Source organism: Pipistrellus hanaki (assembly GCF_964339955.1).
Source record: "Pipistrellus hanaki genome assembly, chromosome: 10".
In the NCBI taxonomy this organism is placed as follows: Eukaryota; Metazoa; Chordata; class Mammalia; order Chiroptera; family Vespertilionidae; genus Pipistrellus; species Pipistrellus hanaki.
The window spans coordinates 10,947,795-10,975,034 of NC_140512.1; the positions used below are offsets into that span (position 1 = coordinate 10,947,795).

At 49.7% G+C, this 27,240-nt stretch overlaps 1 protein-coding gene across 1 annotated transcript in view; it reads right to left on the minus strand.

Annotated features, from left to right (window-relative positions):
- Positions 1–21,004, minus strand: part of TBX20 (T-box transcription factor 20) — a 38,187-nt gene extending 17,183 nt beyond the window's left edge. The window contains exons 1-6 of the mRNA XM_084897236.1: positions 20,264–21,004; positions 16,788–17,046; positions 15,599–15,763; positions 12,123–12,231; positions 10,473–10,631; positions 1,808–1,884 (exon numbers count right to left, since the gene is read on the minus strand). Coding sequence (XP_084753362.1) covers positions 1,808–1,884; positions 10,473–10,631; positions 12,123–12,231; positions 15,599–15,763; positions 16,788–17,046; positions 20,264–20,390 — 896 coding nt within the window. The 5' untranslated portion in view covers positions 20,391–21,004. The remainder of the gene's footprint in view (positions 1–1,807; positions 1,885–10,472; positions 10,632–12,122; positions 12,232–15,598; positions 15,764–16,787; positions 17,047–20,263) is intronic.
- Positions 21,005–27,240: the final 6,236 nt, after the last annotated feature.

Consider the following 27,240-nt stretch of genomic DNA (forward strand, 5'->3'; position numbering starts at 1 on the left):
CTGAGGAACCTGTAAAGCCGCAGGGTGATTTTCTCTGTTTTCTAGATGACAACCACAGACTCAGAGGTCAGGTGACTTCTCCAGGACCCCTCAGCCACAGAGGCAGAGGCAGAGCTGGGACTCCGTCTCCCTGTTCACCATGTTCACCCTTGATCTGAGACAGAAGGCATGGCGCACGCCGTGAAAACACATCACTAGTGCCCCCACTGAGCCACCGTCTTCCTTCTTGCTTGACCCCAGACTAACCCAGAGGAGGGTTCCCTGATTGCAATGCCACCTGCAGAATCCCAATCTGAGCCGGCGCCGCTGGCCCTCCAGAAATAGATTAAAAAGGTCACGCCTCCTGAGTGGCCCTTGTGCACAGACTCACGTGTTCCCCACCCTGCTGATACCACACTGTCACCGAGGTGGGTCTCCAGGCCTTCGTCCCACTTATGTCCCAACCTACCGGAGGGTCCCCCACTGCCTTTCCTGCTTGTGCAATGGATCTTCAGCCACAAGCTCCAGCTTCTTTCTCCAATCTCCACACCCCCAGCCACTCTTCAAACTCTCCAACAAATGGATCTTTTTCTCCTACTCACATCCCACGGCCACTGCCCACTCTTGGCCTCTCCTCCTGGCCTCATTGCCTCCCCACAAAGCCTCCACATCTGCTACCCCAAATTAAAACCACCCCTCTATGATCCGCCTTGTGGAAGGCCCAGGGAAGGGTTGGACAGGGGTTGCTAAAACATGGAATTATCCCTTAATCTGAGTTGCCAACACAGGCTAGGAAGAAGTGCTGAGATCAGAAGATGCGACCACGCGGTGGGTAATGAACAGTGTGGCCAAGTGTGGCAGTTGGTGGGAAAATCACACCAAGAGTTGGAGATAAAATAAAACAGGGGGTACCCCACCTGTCAATCAAGACTTCAGGCCACATAAAAGAGCAACCACAGGCGATGAGAAGGGTCTGACCATCTCATGTATAACACGACCATTAGTGTTGATGACACTGTTGCATAACTGCAACTTGTTAATAGAGTAGAACTCAAGTGTTCACACACACACACACACACACACACACACACACACACACACAAAGAATAAGTACAGAAAGTTACATAGTATGTGTAAGATATATAAACAATCAAGTTAAACGTATCTTCTCTCTGGAAAACACATTCTTTCGACATTCCTGCTGAGCAAACCATGGATCTCAGTGTCGTCATTACTGATCACACAGATGGTCTCACTGTGTGAACCATCTGAATTATGTTAAAAGTGGGGTGGGTTCCAGGCACATGATTGTCACCTGTCGTCTTAAAAGTGACACCTGACATCTCTCCTATGAAACAGCAGCAGTCTAAGCTCTGGGTAAAAAGTGTGCCTTGAATTAAAGGACACCTCCCTTTTTTTCAAAATCCCATACTACTCTTGTGTCTGTGGTGTTCACAAATATATATACCCAGTTCTGAGGTATCAAGATTCCATTTCTCTGCGGATGCCACTCGAGGAGTGGAGCTTAATGGCATCCAGGGGACGAGACTTTGATAACAACATCCTATTTGTACAGCCGAATAAATGTCCCGACCACAGGACCCACTTCACGGAGAAGCGGAGCACCGAGCAGATGCGGCTGCACAGCTGTCACAACCTAAGCACTCCTGTATCTACAGACTCCTGGCTGGGGGGAAGGGGACAGAGAGGGGGAGGTTGTGTCCAGGGAGGTCATGGCTCTCTGGCGTTGAAAGGAGTGTGCCCGGGCAGACTCGCTCTTCTCTTTATCTTATCTGGACAAAGAAAGTAAACAGAAAATTCTCATTACCTCTCGATGTCCGTGAGCCTGGAGGAGTCCCGAAATCCTTTGGCAAAGGGGTTGCTGTCTATTTTCAGCTTGGTTATCTGGAAGGGGAAGAAGGGGTGACACAACGAGGTCATTTCTGAGGTCCAGAGAATAAAAGCAGAGAGAAAAGTTTGTTCCTTTCCCATCCTGGCCCCAGAAGCACATCCAGTGTCTGTCAGCATCGGGAGAAAGGTGGAAACTGCTAGAGTTCACAGGGGAAAGGGCTGTGAGGGGATGGCGGGGAAAGCCTTGGGGAGAAGGCGGCATCTGGGGACAGGCTGAGGGGTAGAGGAGGGAGACTGTTAGGGACGGGCCTCTCCTGAACAGGGTGAAGTATTCAGACAGCCGTCCTCGGCTCGGGGCTCCGCTGGGGAGAGGCAGCTGTCAGGAAGGCCAGCACCGGTGGGGAATGGGGAACAGAAATAAGAACACTGCCTCCTGCTGACTTGGAAACATCATTTATTAATACCAGGGGCACATGTAGGCTAGTATATAAAGATTTAATAGATAAAAAGATTAAATTGCCAATAATAGCTTCATGTTTGATTCTATATTGAGATACATGACATAAATAGATGCTATAAAGCTTTTAGAATATAAACGTACACCAGTACCTCCCCTCCATCTTACTAAATTACCCATGCAATGTTATTGATAGATTCTATGCTTACCTTGGGGGAGGGGGGTATTTGCTACTAAGAATCATGGTCTGAAGTATTAGTTGTCTATGCTGTGCTATCCCTAATTCCCACAGAGTTAATATTAAAGTGAAATGATCTATTAAACCATAAGCACTGCATCTCCAAAGAATAATACGTTAGGTTTGAACCAAAAAAAAAAATAAGTGAACAAAAGAAAGGAAACACGGATTAAAAGATGCTTGATTTAAAACAAATAAAAATGTTCTCCTTCGTCCTGAAAATGGAGTTTCCAAAGGAAACCCTCCTCTGGAAGACAGGCTCGAACTGCCACCCTTTGGGGTCCGTGGCTGAGGGTCAGAGCGGGCAGGAATCTAGCACTGACCCAGTTGTGCGGTGTGTAAAGAAGAATCAGGGCCCTTTAAGGGTGTCCCAGCTCATCCGTATATATCATACGAGGACCCACGGCAATCTTCAGAGACACACACACAGTCTCCACCTGGGGAAGAGCTATGGGTGGAGGCACATCCTCCACTTCAAAGGAAGGCGTTCCCACCACCAAAGTGGTATGACATGCTCCTTTGCCAAAAAAAAAAGCACCTTTTCCTCGTGTACCCATTGTTCCCTTCAAGCCACCGGCACCCAGAGAACTGCTTTTCTTATGACCAGAGGAAGGCTTTTCTTTTTCCTTTTCAATAATTTTAGGTACTTATTGACTGTTTTTCTTATTTTTTAATGTATCTTTATTGCTGAAAGTATTATAGATGCCCCATTCCCCCACCCCCATTAACCCCCTCCACCTCACTCCCACCCCGCCCCAGGCCTTCTCCGCAGTCTGATCTGTCCACGGGCTATGCACGTATGCAAAGAAGTCCATTGGTGAACCTCTTCCCCCTTTTGTTTTCTTATGTGAGGTGACAGGCGTACAAGCTGAAAACAAGCTCCTTATCCCACTTAGAGCAGCGAGTCCCACCTTCTCCTGACTCCAGAAGGCACTTCCCCGTCCGGCCCTGGACCATGCCTTCAGCCCATGACATTCCCTCTAGAGCAGCCACACACACTGGCTGATTTCCTTTCCGGCTTAGTTCATGGAAAGGGAAGCAGGGAGGAAATAAGCTAGATAAGTGAGAAACCTGTTCCCAGTGGGCCAGAGCAGCCACGTGGAGGATGCAGACAGAGAAACACACAGGAGGCCCGCGGCGGCTCCAGGTGTGACCAAGGCGTCTGGGGAGACCCTTCTCTCACTCAGCCGCGGACCCCGAAGGGTGACAGTCCCAGCCCGTTTCAGAGTAGGGCTTCCTTTGGAAGCTCCATTTCCAGGACGAAGGAGAATATTTTTTTATTTGTTTGAAATCAACTTATAAACATCTTCTAAAGCCCAAGCAATGAGCATGTTCTAAGATGATATAATACCACCAAGATTTTAAATTCAAAGACAGGAGCTGTCTCTTTCTACAGGGTAATTGTGTTAAAGTACTTTTTATTCCTAAAGCTCTTCATGGCTCATGAAACACTGCTTCCACAGTAATGCAGTAAAGAGAGTGGCATCGCATCCACTGCCATGTGAGCCGACCCCAGAGGGGAACATCAAACTGAAACTGTGAGACAGAGCAATGAAGTGAAGTCTGCCTCTAGGCCCAGTGACTTCCGACAAGCTCATTGATAAAGTCACAAGGTAAGTGGATCTACCAATGAACGGAATTTCCTGGAGACTATGGCAGATACTATATCTGCTGGAAAAACTAAATACTAATAACATATGATTTCACTTCCAGATAGAATTTAAAGAACAAAATAAACAAACAAAATGGAAATAGACCCATAGATAAAGAACAGACTGATGGTTGCAGAAGGGGAAGGGAGTTAGGGAACTGGGTGGGAGAGGTGAAGCGACTAAGAAACACAAATGGGTAGTTATAAAAAAGTCACAGGGAAGTATGGCATAAGGAATATAGTCAATAATATTAGGATAACTGCATACGCTGCCAGTTGGGGTACTGGAAATATCGAGGGGAACACTATGTCAAGTATATAATGTGTACACTTGAAACTAATACATAATAAAAGAAAAGAAAAGCCAAGGACTTGGAAAGAAGTTCTTTTACACCATCCCTCTAAAATGTGAAACATTAAGCTATGTCTGAGTATTGACGAACTAAAAGGACAGGTCATATTCTCTATCTGTTATAATAATTGAAGAAAGACTTTTGACCGGCTTTGTCCCTGAAAAGCATTTTGAACATTGAATTTGTTGGTCTTTGTATTTCCAAAGGGTAAGGGTGATGCTTGTAGCATTGTCGTGGAGAATAAATACTCCCAACACGGAATGTTGTTCCACAGCCTGTCACCATGTCCTACCGCCTTAGCTTTGAACGATAAAATGGATTACTAGCTTCAACCAGTTTTCCGATTTCTCTGAGATTTTCTCTCATTATAGGAATGCTATACTTCCAATAGTCTTTAAATCCCTCTTTCATGAGCCCTAGGAGTATCCGTGGTAACTTTTTTCTTCACATTTGATATAATTTCAAACAACAGAAAGCTTAGAGAAAAATACAGGGTGTTCTCATACCGCGACTTCCCCGTCGGTCACAGCAGTGATTTACCTCGAGTGCACTGATTGGAAAAGTTGCTGGAGACATAGCCAGCTATTTACTTCGTCTATGGCCCAGGTTACCTAGCTCCAGGGAGAGAACACAGCTGTTTTTGGAAGTTGGGGGGTGGGGGGGGTCTTAATACTAAAACTGCGGGGACCTGGACTCACACTCCCCTCTTGGACAAGCTTTATGGTATTGTGAGCAGCACAGAGACTGTGGGTTCCGGTTCTTCACCAGCCACTGTACTCTCTGTGCTAGCCCCCGGCTCCCCGGCTCCTGGGCTGTCAGCAATCATCAGCCAGAAGCATTTGCTGAACTTGGCTTCCAGAGAAAGCAGCCGGAAATATTTTTCATCTTTTTACCAGTTAAGAGACCAAATGAAATCTTCTTCCGTTAGAAGAAGAAGAAGAAGAAGAAGAAGAAGAAGAAGAAGAAGAAGAAGAAGAAGAAGAAGCAGCAGCAGCAGCAGCAGCAGCAGCAGCAGCAGCAGCGGCGGCAGCATTTTACTGGATTTTCCTATCTTAAGATAAAATAATTTTTAGATAGAATTTTAACGTTCTAGGTAATCATGCATTGTTAAAGGTCAGGCACAGTTTTTGTTCCATGGACATGTACATAAAAACCAGTCACTACATAAACATTCGTCTCTGAAGGTGTGGCTTTACATCCCCGTGACTGGAGAAGTCACGCACTTGAGAACTGATGAGAGAAGGGATCTGGGTTACAGTGGTCCAGTTGGACATCATTGTGTTTGTCCCTAACACAGAACCCCTGAGGCCTGTAACACCACTGAACAGTGTCATCCGTGTCAACACTAGTTAACCAGTGAACATAGGATGTAGAGTCTTAATTAGCCAAACCACAGGTATGGCTTGTAATTTGAAAACAAATGTAAAAAGCAGCAATCTCTTACATTGGGTGTGAGGAAAACGCATTAACGGGTAAGGACAGCACACTGTGCTGAAGAAATCCTGTAGGTAAGTGTGCATGCATGTATATGCAAATCACCAACTGATTCAGGTCAACACATACACACTTTTCCACATCTGACCTTAGTAACAGAACACAATGCATGTCCTAACAAAACACTCCCTCCTTCAGCCCCCCCTTTGTAAGCATGATGGGGGGCAGAGTTTGACTACCAGCTGTGCCTAAGAGAAGGGGACCTTCCAGGGCTGACCCTCCAAGTGACATCATGGGTCTCTGGATACGCTGAGGTTCCCAGGCGCGAAGTGAAACTGGCCCTCAGAGACCATTTCTCTCCGGTGATCAGGGAAGGACCTGTCCCTGGGCATTTAAAAGTGAAGCCTGACCTACACTTCACCTCCATGGCCGTGGTCTGCTGCTCTGGAAACCATGTGTGACCTTTAAATCTTAAATTATAAAAGAGTTTGTTGAAAGTATAATGTATTTAGCTTTTATCTAATAATGCAGACAAATGTGATCATTTCCTCGCCAAAACCAGAGGCAAAAAAAATAATAATTTTTAAAAGTCCCATTTTTCACTATTTCTAAATAAAACTACCAGCCATAATAAATGAGATGCTTTTTCGCAAATTGGAAAACTCTGCTTTGGCTTTTAATAGATGTAAAAATAACAGTCCTAGCTAAAGGTGGAGATGTATGAAGGTGAGAACTTTTACATTTTCATCTTCTCTTTCTTTTTTTTTTTTTGGTGTGTGTGCAATTGAAAACTTCTATTATTTCTACTATCCTCAGTAAATATTTATTGTATCTCCTATATACAGGGTGTCCCCAAAATATAGACACACTTTAACCACTGAAAGCTCAATTTTGAACATGAAATGTATGTTAACAAACACTGTCTGTATAATTACTAGTATTCAAAGTTCAAAGTGTGTGTATCCATTTTGGGGGAACTCTGTATTTATTTTAGGAAAGCCGGTACACACACATGACATAATAATGAAAAAGCAGAGGTGGGAGGCCTAGAAAGAATCAAGGATAACTTTAGAAAATTGTACAGGACTAAAGAAAATACGAACCCTCAAATTGATTTATTCACCCCATGTGTGTTTATTAAACATGAATTTTGATCAGTTTTATGAGGTTTATAAACCTACTCAAACTGGCTTGAAAATCAAGTCTTTGACCATTTACTTGAATTTCAAATATATACTTGGTATCTGTGCTGGGAATCAGAAAAGGCAGATGCATAGAAATAAACTGACTGTTTTCATTGGGCAACATTTTCAAACTCAGTTTCCAAACCTTGACATTGACAATGGTAATGTCCTTGGCCTGCAATCCAGCATGTTGCCACCAAAAAGGAGGAATGAGCCGAGACCGGTTTGGCTCAGTGGATAGAGCATCTGCCTGAGGACTGAAAGGTCCCAGGTTCCATTCCAGTCAAGGGCATGTACCTTGGTTGTGGGCACATCCCCAATAGGGGGTGTGCAAGAGGCAGCTGATCGATGTTTCTAGCTCTCTATCCTTCTCTCGTCCTCTCTGTAAAAAATCAATAAAATATATATATTTTATATATATATATATATATATATTTTTTTTTTTTTTTTTTTCTTAAGGAGGAATGAAGATCCAGATTTGTGACCTTGGGCAGGTGTATTAACTATGTGGAATCTGTCTTTCCATCTACAGAATGGGGCTCAGAGGGGCCTTCTTCAGGGGTGTCAGAATTAAATGAGATATTGAGGGGGAAATGTAGAGGGGTTTTTCTAAATTAAAAGTAATAAATCCAAACCATGGACTTCAGCTGGATTCTCTCTAGTTCAGAGAGAGGAAAGGGATTATAAAAGACATTTGTTGACCCATCCTGAAAGCTGTAATAATAACTGAACGTTGGATGATATTAAGGAATAATTCTTAATATTCTAAGCTATGATAAAGATATTACGGTTACAAAAATAATACTCTCATATCAATATGTACTTGTGGGAGTATTTACAGCTAAAGTATCAGGATGCGTGCAACTCTGTATCAAAAGATTAAGTGAACAGGAAGTACGGATACTTACAATGATAGAATGGGGAAGGGGAGACAAAGTGACAAGATGTTAATTTTTGAATCTGGGTCGAGTATGTGAGTTCACTTTGCCATTTTTTACCTTTTACATATTTGACCTTTTCTAACAAACATATGGCTGCTACCAGGTGCAGCCAGTGCTAGTGGCCATTCTGACCGCTGGTTTACGATCACTGCCATCTCATTACCCTGGCAGGTAAGCAGTGAGCACTTGTTGAAAAGGGAAAACAATGATCATAAAGAGGCGAAATCCTCTAAAAAGGATGTCTCGGAGACCGTCAGAGCCACAAGCCAAGAGGACAGCGGATGCCTAACGCTTAGAGATTAGCCCACTGACTGTTGCTCCTAAACATGTGGATTCAGAGAGGAGTGCGGGAAGGTCACCGTGGGGAGTTATTGAACTCCGAGCCTCTGCTTTCCCGAGAAGGTGACACCGAAATACCGTTGTTCCCGTCACTTACAGTCATCATGGAGACTAAATAAAACAATGCACTTTCAATGGTGCCTTGCACACAGCAAGTACCCAAGTATTAGCTGTTATAATTATGCAAACCATCCCTTCCTAGTCCCGTGAACCTTGGTTTTTGAGAGGTTCTGCGAGCATTTACTCAGGATTGCTCCTTCACTTGTGAAGCCTAATCTAAAACGCTCTCCTGAGGAACTTCCTTTAACTTTACTGTCACACCTTAAGATGATTAGTGTGGTAACATTTGTCCACTCGTGTATCTCATTAAAAAATATGCCGCTAACATTTAAAATGCCAATGGTGACAGATCCTCTTCGGACTTTCCTTAAAACCACACACCTCACTCAGACTGCCTTATGGTTTCCAGGCATGGTCATGCACAGTCTCTCACTGGATGCTCACGGGACTTCCCTAAGATGGTCTGGGCAGTTGTTAGCCCCAGTCACAGGTAAGGAAAGTGGCAGCCATATGGTGACATGGAACCTCCTCAAAGCTCTATAGGAATTACAGGTGCTCACACCTTATGGTGACACCTCCCAGCCATCGGCCCACATCCCTGCTGTGGGCTCCCACTTCCTTATGTGAGCAGGGCTATCTAGGCTTTCAGCTTGGTCTTTTTTTTTTTCTTTAATATTTTTATTGATTTCAGAAAGGAAGGGAGAGGGAGACAGATAGAATATCAATGATGAGAGAGAATTATTGATCGGCTGCCTCCTACACACCCCCTACTGGGGCATCGAGCCTACAACACGGGCACATGCCCTGGACTGGAATCGGACCTGGACTCTTACCACTCAACAAACCAGCTGCGGCTCAGCTTCCTCTTGTTGCTTTTCCCCGAGAGACCCAACACCCTGTCTCCTCTGATGGACCATCCCACTCCAACAGTCATTCACTCGGAACCCAAAATATAACATCAAAACAGGAGCAGAGCCAGAGACCTGATGACCCAAAACTACTCAAATGAAAGCAAGATGCAAAAACCTAGCGAGGGGGCACAGCACCCAATCTGTCAAGTAACCTGACGGTGTGATTCCTCCTCCTGTAGCATAAAGAGCACAAGGAAACCCGGCCGGTCCTTCCCAGCTGGGGAAGTTACTCATCCTCCCTCAGCCGTGGCTTCCTCGCTACAGACTGTCTCTACTACCCCCAGTCTGCAGGGTTATGCTCACCGTGAGAGAAGAAAATATATGGGCAAGTGTCTAACAGCACCCAGTTCTTACTAAGACTTTAATAAACACTTACTGAATTGAACTAACCCATATGGATTTTTTAAAAATGCACACATTTTAAATGTGAGGTACAACACAGAGTAGACAATAGATAACTCAATATTACAAATTAAAATCTTGATGTTAATTAAATACACACTGCTTGCCTACCACAGTTTATTATGTAAAGAGACATTTAAAATCATCCTGTTAGAATGATCACATCCTAAATAACAGCTGAATATGCCTCAGAAGTGTCTAACGCATCAGTAGTGTGGACAGTCGGCTAGAATATGGGTGCTCATTTAGAAAAAACAAAAAGTCTATATTTTATGGGGCAACGAGTGTATGGCTATGTGCCTTAAGATATTCTATCAGGAAAAGGAAAAGGAAGCAGGTAATTTCTCGAGAAGAAAACTTGAGATGCCAGAGAGGGGCAGGTTTGGGTCGGAGAGTGGGCAGTGAACCACCTAACCGGGGGTACACAGATGATTAAAGTGGGCAGTGAACCACCTAACCGGGGGTACACAGATGAAAAGCTGGTGCCATACAGACCTTCATCACCTTGAGCGTGGTTCACTCAACACAGGCAGAGGCACTGGCGGATACCCAATAGCGTTCTCCAAAGAGACCTTCTATTCAAGTACTGGGATCCTTGTCCTCCCCACGGAAATGGAAGGACCTCCTACACTCTCATCTCCTTCCGGAAGTGCACTGCGAGCGGGCACTCACCAGCTGGTTCTGGTAGGCGGTGACCGCCGTGAAAACCGTCTCCGGGAAGATGAACGTCCGGAACTCCTCCGACTTCAGGTTGAGCAGCGAGGCCGTGTGGTCCTTCTTCTTAATGATGTGCACCCGGGGCTGGTACTTATGCATCGAGTTCAAAATGATCTACAACGAAGACATGGGGAGCACTGAGTGCCAGGCGTTCACATTGCTCAACCGCCCAAACTGCATTGGGGCAAACAAAGAACCATCAAGTCTACAGCTTCAAATTCCGTTTTTTTAGGAGTAGGATCTGCTCTGTTCCATTCCTGAAGCAAGTCATTTTCTTAGGATACTGCAGAGTCATCGTTGTCAAGCACGTTTCATCAAATCAACTGCAGAGAATCCAGGTCAAGTATCTTTCCAAAGATCTTTTCTAAAGCGGTGGGGGGAAGTCATGTGGAGAATACATTTGTTTTAAATCAAGTCTTTAAAATATTTCTCATTTGTTAGTCTGGTTAGGTCAAAGGATATATGCCTACATTTTCCAAAGTAAGAAATGATATATGCTAGGCGGACAGATTGTCATTAGCGAGGATGTGGTATTGGACAGACCTGGGTGAAAACAGTGAATCGGCCACTTTCTAGCTCTTTAATCTTGGTGTCAGTGATCTCACCTCTTCACGCCTCATCTCAAATACAAAGCCAGTATTAACCCTATAGGGTGAGGTGGGGATTAGAGGATGTAACCCTGGTAAATCACACAGCAGATAGGAAATGCTTGTTATTTAAGAGCATGGAATCACATCACAGATGGTTCCTTAAAAAGAAATCTTATCAGACGTGCGAAGAGGCCTGTGTCAGTGGTGTTTGTTCTATTAACTATTGCTAAGGGCTCAGCATTCCAGTTTCTTCTTTTCCACATTTTGATGAACTCCTTTGTTAACCTCAAATCATCAAACTGCTTTGTTTTTAACTGCAAGACTACCTGTTCTTTAATATTCATAAGACTCTCTATACAGGGGATATAGAGTGAGTAAAAAGCCCTTTCCCAAACTTCTTTCGGCATCATTTCAAATGGTTGGCCTGGACCTGAAACCAAATAAATTGCTTCTGGCGTTGCCAACATCCATTTGCCCCAGGGGGCCTTGTTTCTCCCGACCCAGTCAGAGTAAAGGGGTTCATGCACAGCTCTGCTGGTGATGCTGCTCAGCAGCTGAAGCAGGTGAATAGGTTTCAAACTTATCTGGACATAAACCCTGTGGTTCTATTGTACCTCAGGTGAGTGTGCCCAATGAAACATGTTTTGGGCAATCCCCAAGGGGGGGTGGGGGGGAGGTCTCAGCCCCATTCCTTTTATGCTGCATTTTCTGACATACCACTGACAGATGTTTAACCCAAGAAGGGACTGTAGTAGCCTGCAACATGCATGCTCTCTTTGTTTCATGGGCAAAGGTACAAAACAGTTGCTCCTGTCTTGGGAAATCCACAGTGCTGAAGGCTGGCCCTCTTGCATAACAATGGCCTCCTGACAAGATGAATACTTGGAGGTTCTCACTGAGGGTTCACAGCGAGAAGGTGGGAGGGGCAGAGGGCGAGGGGGAGGAGGGGGAGGTCAGAGGGAGGAAGTTTTTGTGAGACTTCTCCATTCCACCCAGTCCCAGGTGCTGTACTTACGTGGCCATGCTGATCCAGTTCATTGTTGGTGAGCTTCACCTTTTCAAAAGACACCATCTGTTTGAGTAGCTGCTCGCCAGTGAAAGGGGAGTCTGGGTGCACATACAGCCTGAGAAAATTATGAGAGATTCCATGGAGGCATTTAAAAAAAAAAAAAAAAAAACATGCTCTCTGGGTTATAAAATATTCTGATTCTAAAGGAACACAAATGGTGAATTTTATTTACCCTGTTTAATGTCAAGTTTAATAATATAGCAATACCAAAAGAACTCTAAAACCTCTAAATGTGTTTCTTCATGTACAATGCTCTAAAAGGGGTAACACTTAATAAATTCTCTATCGTCTGTGGAGCAAGCCATTTTTGAAGATGGGGTTTTTCCTATCTATCCAATAGGCTACTAGGCTACTTCTATAAATTATGAAATCTAACGGTATAGGTATTTTTCAAAAGAAAGATTAAGATTAATTGCATAATAAGTTCCCAGGATAAGCATTGCTAAAAATCAATGAAAACAAAGAATTTATTTTAAAAAAAGAATTATAGAGACTCCAATCATTTAAAATTGAAGATGACTGAATTTAAAGTTTATATTCTTTATAAATACAGGAGAGAGTAACTTTAATACAGAGACCTGGGAACTTTTTAAACAGTGCACACATCATAACGTTGTTAAGTGATGAGAGTGAAAACAAGCTGAGAAAGCTTCAAATTATTCAGTGTATTCATTTGCAAAAAGCCTAAGCAAAAAAAAAAAATGTATCTATCAAGCATTTATCATCTATTGATCAGCTGCGACGTGCAAAGCCATCTTTCGCAGTTAAATGGCCAGCATTTGTTCGATCTCTGAGGATCCCACTAAGCACAGCTCTTTGTCAATCCCAACCACTTGGCATAAGCTTTTCTTATGAGAGGGGAAGGAGATGTGCTCAATTCAACAGCACAAGTTCCTTCCTAGCGGTAACAGGTTATTGTAGATCGATTTTCTATAGGAGAGTGTAACTATAACTAAACATAAACATTATGTTTGGGGCGAAGGCCTGGGAAAAGGTCACAAAACCTTTCCACGTGAAGAACAAGAAGTGGGTGCGTGGTCTGTCACGGAAGAAGATGGAGAAAAGATGCATCGGTGCACATGCTGAAAGAAAGCCTCCAGAATAAGGATGCTTCCTGGACCCAGACAAGACCCGGGAGGCTTTCTCTAGGGGTCTGCTTGCCTGCCTGCTTGTTGGAGTGCTCTTTTTAAGAGGAGTGCTCAAAACTGCTGATCAATTGAAGAATTCTTTGATGACACAACCATCACGGCTTTTCATGTGTCACCCGTCCAAAGCTATACCTTTAAAATGTGGTTGTTTAACTCATCAGCCCCACCACCCACCCTCCCTGCCAAAAAAGACGGCTCCAGAACATGTCAAGTCCCAGAAGCTGCTGAAATGTTCTCCCTTTAAGTATCAATTCACCAAATGTAGTCACATCAATAAAGCTTCACACGCCTAAACACCAATTACTCTAAAGAAAAGGAAGCATTCTATGCGAAAATAGGGCACTGCTTTAGATTGCCTGTAAAGCCTTGCCATGATGATGGTCAAATGGCATTATCAAGCACTGATTAGGAACAACTGATGGATGAAGTTCAGTCTGAAATAAAACATGTCCAAGAACTAGAACCACAAGGAATTTCCACCATTGGTACAGAACAGATCACCCTCCCAAGGTCCCCTCCTTTTCCGTATGGAGCTAGAAAATACAGCACTATTTCTTTTTTAAACCATAAAGAACAGTTGCTTAAATTTGCCTAGTATTTCTATCCTATCCTATTTCTATCCTCCTGAATATTTCTACACTAGATGTTTCTACCTGATACCAATACAAAAAGGCTGAACTAAGACGAATGGGAAAACATACAGGAAGCCCTCTGCTCTCCAGGTCCCTGGGTCTTAAAATTCCAGCGATAGCTTACACATGCTTCAGCTCAGATAGTGTACTGGCACATGCTTTCCTTCCCCAGCCAGAGCAGATTCGTAACATAAACAACGCATGTCCTAGCCCCAAGGTCCTGCTGGCCTGCCCGCTCCCCTTCCCTTCAGATAGGAAGAAAGCGAATGCTAAGTCAGAGTGATTAACTTCTCAGAGGAAAGACTTTGAAGGAAAACAAACAAAACAAAAAAGATTCATCTGTAAAAATGGTTAGGAATCTGCTAAAATCTCTCTCCTTTAAAAGTAACGTGAGTCCGATATTTAGTAGTTGTAAATAGTGGAGAATACTAATTCTATTCATTTGAATATCTATTGTAAACTGTTTTAAAAATGAGTAACATTTTTTTTAAATGTCTTTAGTCCTTTAATGTGTTTCTAACATGCTGACCTGGAAGGGCTGGGGATGTCCATCCTGGTCTCCCCTTCCCTCTGCTCTCCTCCCCTCTCCTCTCGGGAGCCCAGCGCCCTGTGGGCTCAGTGATGGCACCGCTGCCAAATGAGCTAAGGTTCCGTGTGAGCCGCGAGTGGGAATGGTCTGTGTGGGTTCTGTGCCTTGACTAAGACTCCAGCCTACACGCATACAAAGAACCAGCTGGACCTTCCACGTTCCTGAATCTTCCCATCCAAATAAAGTCTCAGCTCTGATAGGAACTTTCAGTCAATGCCATACATCAGCCCTAAAACAACTAGAAAGCTGTGCGCCTCGGCTTTAGCACCCCGAGTGTCCGGTCAGCCGATAGTCTTTGTACTAAGACTATCGCTACGCAGCCTAGCGCTAGAACTGTTCATTGTTCACAGGAGCAAATATATGAACAGGAGGTCTGACCCCCCTGCCCAGCTCCCCAAGGCAATAATAAAGGTTTACCTGTGATTTTTTTAAAACCGGGTTCTACTGGGAAAACGTTATTACCAATGAATAGCACAAAAATAAACATGTGTGATCCCTAATATCCCATTGAATAATATTTTTTTTTTCATGTTAAAAAAAAAAAGCTAACCTGATGTTGAATTACATTTATCCACTTAAATTTTCAACTTAAAATCTCTGAACCCTTTCTGGACAAAAACCACCACATTTTACCAGAACGATATTTATCATGTGCAGATACAGCTACATTGCTAACAAAGTATTTACTAGAAGCAACCACTTTACCAAAATGCACTTTTTAAAAAACGGGATTTTAGGGCAGCCACTTCCTACTCGTGCTGAACAGCCAACTAGAAATGATGAGCGGCATGTGAAACGGGTCTGGATTTCTAACGAATATTGCCACCGCCCTGTGAGGCAACTCGGACAGGAATTAAGCGGGAAAGGCACCCGCCCTGCCTTTCTCAGAGACTAGCTGGTATAGTGGATCCCGGAGTGTAGATCGGGGCTGGGAATCCTTCCAGAGCCCAGAGCTTTAAAAACAGACTTAAAACTCAAACCGCCAGGGCAGGGGGCGTTCTGCTAGCGGGTTCACAGGCACGTTTGGGCAGGCAAAAGTCTGGAGGCACAAACCTGGCAGGCAGCGGTGGGTCGGCCTTGCCAGCCACCAGCCAGGAGGAGCGGTGGTAGGCGTAGCGGTACCTCTTGTTGTCCACGGGGACGATGTCCATCAGGACGATGTACTTGGCCTCGGGATCCACGCCGGAAAAGGACACCCGGATGGTGGGAAACATCCTCCTGACAAGGGGAGACAGAGAGGACCGGCCTGAGCTCAGTCTGAAGAGCCGCTGAGTTAGAGGGAAGGGAGGGGAGGGGAAAGGAAGGGTGGGGCTCACACCGCACACACATCCCTGTCTGTCCGTCTCCCCCCACCCCTGCCCCCACCACTCTCAGAGGCCCCCAAACCCTTTCTGTTTCCTGAAAAGCCAGAGACGGGAATTTGGAGACCCACGTGCTGGATAGTTTTACAAGAGTCTCAGGGCTGGGGAAAGTTGTGTTTCGTTTCGTTTTGGATGCCCAGCGTCTGATTACAGGAAAAGCCTCGCTTTTCAGCAAGCCCACTGGGCTCTGACCCTGGGTCTCCGGAGCGACCCAGCCCTGCACCTCCCTGGAATGCTGGGAGGAAACTCGCTCCTGCCACAGAGAGGGAGCGGAGAGGCTTCGCAGTGAGGGCTTGGGGACCTTGGCTATACTTCCAAGGTCTGGGAGCTGGAGCCCAGGGCCACCAAGCTCCAGGGCCTGGCTTCCCGCCCAGCAGCGCTCAAAGGCCTGGGAGCCAGCGCCCCTCCTGCAGAGTGCCACCCTTACAAATCTCTCTCTGCCGCCCAGGCTCTATATCTCCTTTAGTGGGGACAGGGGCTTCTGCAGATTGAGCCCCTAAAAAGGAAGCTCCCTGCCTCCCTTGCAGCAGCCAGCCGCCCCCACCCCCACCCTGGACTCGGGTTCCTCCTTCCCTCCAGGTGCGGAGCCTGCACCCCCAAACCCTCCGGGCTGCAGGGTGGGGGGCAGACATTCCTGGTCCCTGTGCCCTTATCATCAAGACAGAGGTGAGGTTTCCCACGGCCAGACCTTGAGAAAGCAAATGCCTGGGAATTCTCTGAGCAGCACTTTCCACAGTAAGTCTGCGGGAAGAAGCCCTCCCCAGCGAAGCAGCTCTCTCTGGGCTCAGAACCCACAGGGATTCACCCAACTCCCCGGAAACGCCCCCCAAACCACCCAGGGAGCACCCCCACCACTCCTCGCCCACCACGGCCCCCGCTACCTGCCAGACTTGGTGATGATCATCTCTGTGCCCAGCTCGTGGAATTTGTCCCAGAGCTCCTTGGTCTCCAGGCTGCAGGCGATTTTAGCCATTTCCTCGCTGGGGATGATGGGGGTGGTGGGGATCAGGGGCTCGGTGCACAGCGAGGAGGAAGCTGGGCTGCTGCCCCCTCCGCTGCCGCCACCGAACTCCCCGTGGGCATCCAGGCTGGTGAGCTCGCCCAGGGGCTGGGCACAGGATGACTTCTCCACAAATTGTTCTGCAAGAGAGGGGACCGGGACGGCTAATGCTGGTAATGCTGGGAGTGAACATGCAGGACAGGACGGAGAGCACACAACTGAAAGGGGGCCCAGGTTTGACCTTGAAAAAGTGAGGCTCAGAAACTCCAGGAAGGTAGCTGCTAAGAACCCACCGGTCAATAAATCAAGCCTGTGCTTCCCAGGAGCGGGCGCCCCGTGGCTTACGGAACCAAATGAGGAGTGCTAGTGCGTTCCGGAGGCAGGGCTTGTTACCACGACTGAAGCCCACACTGGAGAACAGGCGTGTGAGGGCCAGAAAGGCGGTGATCAGGATGAGTAAAAAGCAAGGATTCCTGTGTGCATCCCTCCCAAGTCCTAAGGACAGGGCCTGTGGGAGCCAGCGCTGCCCCTTTGACAACCGAGAGAGACTTCTGTGCAGGGAGAGCCAGGGCATGAAGGGCTGGGCCCTTCCTCTGGCTGAGGGAACTTCCCTCCTCTGGGAGCCCCCTCTCCACAGAAAAAGGAAACAGGGGTGTGAGCGGAGAGGCGGTTAAAAATTAAAAAATGAGGCCATTTCACTTCCCTGCCTGCCTCTCACTTCATAGGCCTTAGGAGGTTAGATTAGAGCCCAAAATCTTATGAAAGACCAGCATTGGGCTTGTTCAATCACAGGAGTGCGCGCTCTGGGCCATTTCTGGACAGAAAGGCGCTAGAATTGGGGAGACCACTCCGAACCCCAGGCTAGCAGGCATGTCAAAGTGGGAAGGAGGCTTCGCCATCCACCAGGAGGCAGCCAGAATAGCACTCCCAGGAACCAAACATCTCCCCCCACCCCACGGCTGATAAGGGGCCCGGACTCCACCAGTCACTTTGATGGAGTACAGGGGGACTTTTGTAATTATCCCAATTATCTTGCAGCCCTTAAAAAAGAAACTACTTGAATCTGCGATGTGAAACTGACCTCCAAACAGCTCTGTTCTAAGTGCCCCCCAGGAACTGGAACCAGTTCTAACTGTAGGCATGCACATCATAGATGCGCCGTAGAAAGCGTTTTGTTGTCTGTATTTCTCCTTGACTTAGCGAACAGAGCATGTTTACCTTTCCTTCTTTCACAATAACAATCCAGCTCCTAGGAAGGTTTTCAATTAAAAACGGTCCAATTATTTATCTTATCCCTATATTTTCAAACGGAAAACAAGAGACCCATGCTCTGGGGGAAATCTTATCCTCTGAGAATATGTTCAGAAGCTCACTCGCAGAAGGTCTTCCCAGGGAATGAGGAAGGAGCCTTGGGAATTTTCTCATTTCCTGACCATTGAGAAATGCAAACTCCCGGAGCCTCGGACTCACCAGCTCGTCAGGGCTGGGAAGTGGGGGAAGCAGAGGAAGAAGAAAATGACACGGAAATGCTTTCGCACAATGTCCAACGTCAATTATGTCTCAAAGAAAAGTTTTCCTAAGGGAAAGTCTGGGGCTGTGCTTCTAAACAGACTCACAGGGTTTAAATGGGCAGGCAGGGGCCACTCTGGCCACCGCCCTGGCTTCAACAGCTCAGTAAGGTTTCACACCATGTTCTCTCTTAACGGAACCCCATCTTTCTCTGGCCCGGAGTCTTACAGTCACCAATGGCACTGACCGCTAAAAGGGGCCAGAATGACTCCTGGCTCCTCCAGGGGATGCTTAGCCACAGACGGGTATGCGGTGAGGGCTCCATCATTTAGAATGTAGATCGGGTGTTTTTTCTCAGGAAAATAAATAGACACGGAGGCAATGGTGAAAGGGCAGTGGCACTGTCTGTCCTTCGGGGAGGAATTTTAATCTGAAATGGTCTTTTCCCGCTGGCTACCAAACTGTGAGGGGGCAGATAGAAAGGATCCGGGAGCCCCCAAACAGGAGTGGGTACCCAAGGCACGTCCCACAACCACAACTTTGGAATCGCTGGTTAATATTTCCCTCTGCCCGCCCTGGGGTTGTTTGATTGCTTGTTTCCATTCTGTTGGCAGGTTTGGGTTTAGATGGGATGGTGGGTGGGGAAAGCGAGAGCCAGCAGGAAAAGACTGTTTCAGGTTAAGATTCCTCCCAGAAGGACAGAATCTTGGGAAACAAGCTGGCTTCATGGAGGAGAGACTTTTTGACTTTATGTTTTCTGGAGCCCTTCCGGTTTCTTGGTCCTTGGTTCTGAGTGGCTACAGGGGTTTTCGTTCTCTCTTTTTTTTCTGCCCAGGCCCCTTGTTTTCCATCTCTAGGGCTTTATCTTTCATATATTGTTGTTGTTTTGGATGTGAGATGTTAAGTTGTTGGGGGAAATGGGGATGGGCAGAGGGAGGGAGGAAAAAATTGAGAGAGTTAAAAAGGAATACTACCCTGTTTTGCTATCAGATGTTTTTCACTGTTTTAGGGCTACCAGCTGGCCAGGATATGAAATGATTATTTCCTGGGGCCCCCAGAGGTGACAATGAGAATGCTCCTTTCTCCATTGTGAAGGGACAGTGAAACCACTTAATTCGCTTGTGCTAAGAGGGGACCATAATCCCTTTCCTCCAGCCTAGAGTCTTCTATAAATGGTAAAGGTTGTTACATAAACACTATCGCTAAAAGTTGAGGAATTTGGGAAATGGTTACTGGCTAACGTTTTTTGCCAACCTCTCCTGAAACGAGGGCACTTGGAAAATGATGTCTTATGGGTAAGTCCAGAACTTCTGAGAAGAAATGGGCTCGCGCAGGTAGAACCGGCTTCTCCTACAGCCGGTTCTAAAAGAACTGCGGTTTTAAAAGAACTGACCCCTTTTGATTTAGTCTAAAACAAAATTAAACCAGTTTCTTGTGAAGTCTCCTGCAGTCTCCTTGGGTTCAACTGCACGAACAGGTGTTACCCGCATCGTCAATCCTGTTGCGTCTTTAAAAAATGGGTTTTATTATTGTATGTCCTTCTATGTCTTATCCCAGCAGAGCTATGCACTCACACCCACCCCTCCTGGGATTCTAGGCAAAGATGGGGAGCGCCTACCGCTTGAAGGAGATAGGAAACCACTTGTATTTACGAATCGGAAGCTCCCAAATAAAAAATCTCTGGGCCTTAAAGGAAAAAATCTCCCAGCCCCGACTATGGCCGTGGCAGTCAGAGGCTGCCGCGCGCGTGAGCCCGGACAGGGGTCACCCGCCCTCCGGAGCCCCCGCGGCCCGGGGACAGGGGCAGCTCCCGCCTCTGCCCCCGCGGCCGGCCAGGCAGCCACTCACCCAGCGGTTTGATGGTGTTCTCCGCCGCCTCCTTCTCCTTGGGGCCGCCGCTGGACATGAGCGCCGCGATGGAGAAGGCGTTGGCCCGCGAGGAGAGCTGGGGCTTGGGCGACGCCGTGAACTCCATGGCCCCCGGGACGCGCTCCTGCCCAGGGACAGGGCTGGCCGACGCGCTGTCCAGTTTCCCCGAGGGAGACAGAGACCCAAACGCGGCGCAGAGTGTCCGAGCGCAACCACACCGCGCGGCCGGGGATTCCGGGGGAGCGCGTCCCGACCCCCGAGAGCGCCGCTCTGGCCTCCCCGCTCCCCGCCGCGGAGCGCTGGAGTAGCGGCGCCTCCGGAGCAGCCGGGGACGGGGATGGGCTCGTAGGCACCGGCGCCTCCGGAGCAGCCGGGGACGGGGATGGGCGCGCAGGCACCGGCGCCTCCGGAGCAGCCGGGGACGGGGATGGGCGCGCAGGCACCGGCGCCTCCGGAGCAGCCGGGGACGGGGATGGGCGCGCAGGCACCGGCGCGCCGCAGGACCGCAGGCTTCGCCCTGGCCGCTGGGGACGGGCACCCGCTGCGCACAGCCCGGGGTCCCGCAGCACCCGCTCCGCGTCCTTCCTCCTCTCCCCGCGGGGGACAGCCGAGGGGCGGCAGGGAGCCCAACGAGGGCGGACAGCGGGGAGCCGGATCGCCGTGCAGCCGGCCCCCAGGACACTGCGCCGTGGAGCCCGCCGCCCCGCGCCTTAATGTGCCGGCGGCGCCGACCACGCGGCCGCAGCCACTCAGCGCCGCCCCACGTCACCGCCCGCTTCCTGTCCGCGCCGGGGCGGGGCGGGGAGGGGAGGGGAGGGTGCCCGGGGCGCTGCGCCCCCGCCGAGCTGGCACCCTTTGGGGAGAGGGTAGCCACCCCCCCGCTGATGGGGCGAGAGGAGGTGCGCGCTGTCGCGAGGGGGCATGTGTTTGGGACCTACAGCCCCAGCTCCCGGGAGCGGCGCACAGTGCACCCCGACCGGAGGGGGTTCTGGCCGCGTCCACCGGGCAGAGACGGGTCTCCCCGGCGCTCAGAGTTCCCAAAGGGCGTTGGGAAACGCTCAGGGGAGGGGAGAGCGGCGCCACGGGCCAGCCCCATTCTCGCGGTCGCCCCAGGGCCGGGTCCCGGGACTGGGCGGACTGGGCGGACTGGGGGTCTCCAACATCCGGCGGCCTGTCGGCGGGCGGGGGGGTGGGGGGGGGCGCGCTAAGCGGGTGCCTGCCGGGACCTTGCGCACAGGATGGCGTCCTCGCCGCCAGGGTCCGTACTGCCCTCGGATGCCTCTCCCCCCACTCCCCGGGCTCCCGTTCCCCTGGGGACCCGGGAAGACGGGCTTCGGCCTCCGGGCCGGCGGGGCAGGCTGTGCGGGGCGCGGCGGGAGAGTGCGGGCCCCGGCGCGGGCCTGGCTGGCGCGGGGCCTCTGCCCTCGCAGACTCGGCGGCGACCCCGACTTCCCACGGCCTTGCGGGGGCGGGGGTAGGGGTGGAGGTGGGAATGGGAGGGGGGCCGTCGTGTTGGCCTCGTTCAGCTTAAATAACTCAAATTCTCCGGATTCGCAGGGTAATCCGCGGACCCCGGAGCGGAGCCGGGGGCCTGGGGCGGACACACACGTGTAAACATCGGCGCTCGGTCCCGGCCGCTCCGCCTGGCGAGGAGAGCCTCTGGGCCGGAGTTAACGGAACACAGAACACCCGTTTCCCACCGGCCTCCACTGTCCTCGCCGCGTCCCCGCCGGGGCTCCTGGAACAAACCCGCGGGGAGCAGGCAAAGTCAGAGCGGGGGCATTTGGGGAGTTAAGGACGCCAGCTGGGAGAGGCGCGGGTCCGCCTGTCCTGTCGCCGTGTGTCCGTCCTCTCGGACCAGGTGCCGCCCGGAGGGGCGCAGACACGTCCCCAGGCCTCCGTGTGCAAAGTGTGTGTGTGCATGCGAACATGCTGGGGGAGTTATCAAAACCACGGGCTTCTGTGCTGGGAGGGGCGCCGCGCCTTTCATTCTCTCTTCTCTCTCTCTCTCTCTCTCTCTCTCTCTCTCTCTCTCTCTCTCTCTCTCTCTCTCTCTCTTTCTTCCCCCCCCACCCCCCCAGTTTGGGAGAGAAAGGCCGGGTCTGGCGCGGCGGAGGGCGTGTCCCCGGTGCAGTGGGCTCAGCCAGGAGCCCTAGGCCTCACTCCAGGCCCCGGTCCCCATCCCGACCCCCCGCCCCGCTGTTCTGCGGGTGGACAGCAGGGCTAACGCGGCCGAGGGTAGAGGCTTTCTGGCCAAAACGCGGTGAAGATAGAGGAAGCCAACCGGCGCCTAAGGATCAGCTTCCATTCTTGAGCCTTTGCTCCATTGCTGTGTGGGGACAACCCAGACCCAACCAAACCCTTCCGCTATTAAAGTCTCCTTCCCACACACACACACACACACACCCATATCAATTCCAGAGCGACACTTCCCTCTTCAAATGCTGGCTCCTTTCCTGCCTCCAATGCTTTGAGTTTGACCAGGAAGGAAGATCTAGATTGAGAGTTTTGGTGGTGGTGGTGGTGGTGGTGGTGGTGGTGGTGAGTGTGGGCTTGGGCGTGTTTTTTGTTTTGTTTTGTTTTGTTTTTTTGTTACTTTTAAATATATATACCGGTATATTTTATTGATTTCTTACAGAGAGGAATGGAGAGGGATAGAGAGCTAGAAACATCGATGAGAGAGAATCATCGACCAGCTGCCTCCTGCACACCCCCCATCAGGGATGGGCCGGGAACCAAGGTACATGCCTTCGACCCGAATCGAACCTGGGACCTCTCAGTCCGCAGGCCGATCTCTATCCACTGAGCCAAACCGGTTTGGGCTGTTGTTATTTTTTAAGGGGGTTGATGTCAGGATTAGTGTAGAATTTAATATGTGTTCTGCTGGTATTAGTTTTCAAAAGCTTATTTTACCTCAATTAAAAAAAAAACTGGCCATTGCTTTTTCTACACACAGGGAATGCCGTATTTTTTTATTTTATTTTTTTTAGTTGTCTTAATGGGTCAGACTGGGGTTTGAATATTATCATGAGAAGGAAGGCATTTGTAGAACTGGCCGAGAGGGGGAAGCGGACCCAGCCCTGGAGCAGGAAAGGGGCTGTGGTCCTCTCATAGGTAAAGGAGAAAGGGGCTCAGCGGGCACCGAGGCGGGAGGCAGCCAGCAAGCCCAGAATGGAAAAGGCCCTTTCAGCAAATCCGGGTGCCAGAGGGGGCCGTTGGGGGCCGCCTAACAAGCTATGCATCTTGCTGGCGTTGAAATCACCGAAGGGAAATGTATATACTACAACCTCATTATAGGGCACCGTGTCCCTTCCTTAGATTTATTGTCTTTGCAAATCAATACAGCGCTATAAAAAACGGGCGGTGCCCGACAGAGAGGTGCTGTCAGGCCATGACTCCCAGGCTGAGGGCTGAATTCTGAGGACCTCCAACCCTCCCCCCCACCCCCCTCCACCTCCCTCCCACCCCCCTCTACCTCCCCCCCACCCCCAAGTTAGGGCAGGTTGACAGGCAAAGCCACCAAAGAGGCTGGAATGAAGCAACCCCATTAACACTCCTCCTCCCCCCTCCCCTCCCCCCATCCCCTGCCCGTCTCAGGCTGAGGACAGGCAGGTCCTGGGTGCTGCTTGGACACAGAAAGCGCCCTGGACTCCAGGAGACTTTGTCTTGCCTGCAACCCGTGTTAGCCCTGAGACTTTGCCTGCATGGGTTCCCGACACCTCTCAAAGCCTCGGTTTCTTCACCTTCATAAAAGTAGGACTAACCATTTATTCCTGCCCTGAACACAGCGCTGCGGATGGATGAGGTAACCCGCGTGTAAAGCTCCCACACTATTAAGTAACCTCAACAGTTACCCCAATTTAAGTAAAACATTAAGTACAGAATTGTATTACATTTAATTTTTTAAAATATATTTTATTGATTTTCCACAGAGAGGAAGGGAGAGGGACAAAGCTAGAAACATCGATGAGAGAGAAACATCGATCAGCTGCCTCCTGCACACACCGGGATGTGCCCCCCACCAAGGCACATGCCCTTGACAGGAACTCAACCTGGGACCCTTCAGTCCTCAGGCCCATGCTCTCTCCACTGAGCCAAACCATTTAATTTTTTCGGCTTACATTTAATTTTTGAACTGCAGTTACACAATCCATCGCAGAGCTGTAGACAGTTTTGGAAATGTGCTCGGAGATCTGGGGGCACCGGGAGCATTAAATCCTGCAGCTAGGGATTCAAACTTCTGGTTACAGGGCTGAGTTTGATTACTCGGACTCCGGTTAATGGGGACTGGAGGATGCCTCATATCCGCCGCCCTTCCAAACTCCCATTTGCAGCTTCTGATAGTCAGAAGTCCGTCTCCTCCAGAACTGCCCGGGAGTCCCAGGCTCCGGCTGTGGCCAGTGGTCCCTGAGGAACTGCAGCTGAAGCAGAGCCCTGGCTGGCAGGGCTGGGACTGGGCGCTCTGCAGGTCCCTGTGCCCCCCCCTTCCCCACCCAGGGCAGCGTGCCCCTGGGGCACCTCTGCCTTGGGTCTTCAGGAGCTGGCGTGGAGCTGTTTGCTTACAAACCATCCTGTTTATCCAGAGGTTTAGAGGATCGAGGCGAGGAAGACACAGACAGCAAGTAGCCCTCCAGAGGGCACCAGCCTTTCCTCGGAGGAGCTGGGACCAGGCACACAGGCACAGCCCATGGAGGTGACGTTTTCTTGACTCCCCAAGCGCCCCCTGAGCTGCACTCCGGACCAGCCCTGGCAGCAAGCGGGGCGTCCTCACCCATCGCCCGGTGTGCAAGGGCGAGGCAAAGGTCAGCTCCTCCTTGGCTCTCATTTGTCACCTGCCCGTCCCAGTGGCCTGTGTGCGTGTGTCCCACTGGGGATCTCCCGTTGGCGCCCAGCCCTCGGGCCCAGGAAAGGGATGTCCTGCAGCCACCGCAGATGGCACCGGGCCCAGGACCCTGTCCTCGGGTGGAGAAGGGGAATGTCACTGGTGGCCGGAGCCCAGCACTGCGACGTTACCCGCCCTGGGCCGACCCCGGTGTCCACCCCGAGGAGGTCCTGGGCCTGGGGGCAGCGGCTGGGCTGCAGAGCCTCCATCCAAGATGCTCCCTCTGGGCTGCAACCCTCCCGCTCCATCCCCGGAACACTGGCTTCCCGGTTCTTCCCAGGAGCTCCCTGCTGTGGGGACCACCAGGGCTTTCTGACCAGGGAATGGCCAGTGCCATCCCAAGACAAGGAAGAGGAAGAGATCTCTGACCCTGGGAGCAGTGGGGGGCTGTCAGAGAATGCTGACCACTCTCCCTGCCACTGGCTCACCGCCCTCCTCCTCCTTCTCCAACCCTCTTCCTCCCTCTCCAACCCTCCTCCCTCTTTAACCCTCCTCCAGGAATCTCCAGCAAACCCCCCCCCAGCCCTCCCCACCCCCGCTACTGGGGATCCTATCTCTAATTAAAGCTTAGATCGTTTGTCTGTTGTGAATTAGTTGCATGAGTTTTGCTTTTTAAAATTACCGCATTAAAATATTTAATTACTTAAATAAAATATTATTTAATTGTTACTTAATTTTTTGGTGCCCCCTTAAGTTTTGGGCTCTTGCCCTAGTCCCAGCCCCATCAGCAAAGTTTAGAATTTGATCGAAATCACGTTGATGCTAAGCATTAAAGAAGGGATTCCAACGCAAATTTCCAGCTCCCAAAGCTTCTCTCCTGGCACTACACGGGTACTGACCCGGTGAAGCGGGAACTCCCACGGGGAGGAAGTGGACAGAGGAGGGATGTGGGAGCCCAGCCCTCCAGGGCAGACAGACCCTTGGGGCCAGCCTGGATGGGGCGCTGCAGCCAGGCGGGCCGCCCACCATGCTTCCTGAGCTGCAGGTTTGCAGATGTTTAAAATGAACTGAGCGAAAGGAGAGGATTCGGGAGAAGAGTAACCACAGAGGTCTTGGTCTTGCTGGCAGTGTCCTTCCTCCCACAAACTGGTGCCCGTTCTGGAGGTGTCACCCAGGTATCTGGGAAGATGACCAGCCTTCCACCAGCCAGCTGCCCCTGTCTGCTCGGTGATTGCTGGGTCTTCAGGAGCTGGTGTGGAGCTGTTTGCTTACAAACCATCCTGCCTATCCAGAGGTTTAGAGGATCGAGGCGAGGAAGACACAGACAGCAAGTAGCCCTCCAAGGCCTCTGCCACCAGCCCCCATTGTGAGTCACCCCAGAAGCCACCAGGAAAGCTCATCTTAGTCCCATACCCAGGAAGGGCTTGGGCGCCCATTGCCAAAGCCAGCATGCTCCAGACGACGTGCAGTATGCACTACACAAGGGAACAAAGACATGTGCACCAGATAAAAGGCAGAGCCAGCAGAGAACCTGTTCACTCATCTAATGTTGTCTGAGGCATACTCTAAGCTGGGCCCTGTGCTAGGTTCCAGGAACAGACCAGCCACCAGAGCCCTAAAGTTCCTGCCTTGTGCAGCTCACATGCTTGTGGGAGACACTAGCAAGCCTGTGAAAACCACAAGAAAGAGAAACTGCAACAAAGACTCGAGAAAACAAGGATCGGAGATAGCAAACTCAACCTACTTGAGGCATTCATTCATTCTTGACCAGGCACTGGCTTACTGGGGTGGGGATGTGGTTGGATCATTTGCATACGATTATCCTTGCCCAACAAGGATTCAAAACCCAGTTGGAGATGTATAAAATAGCATGGATATATATATATATATATATATATATATATATATATATATATTTTTTTTTTTTTTTAACATACACACATTCATTCTCAACACTGAGCTAAAAGAACTCTTGGAATGTAGGGACATCATGGCTCCAGGTTAAGCACCAATAAGACCGAGCTAAGAAGGAATGAGGAGCCTTGCAGAGGAAGATGCTAGGGTCTGGCATCCGAAACACCCATTTGGAGCAAGCTGTGCTCGCTCAGTTTGCACATCTGTAAAACATGGTTCC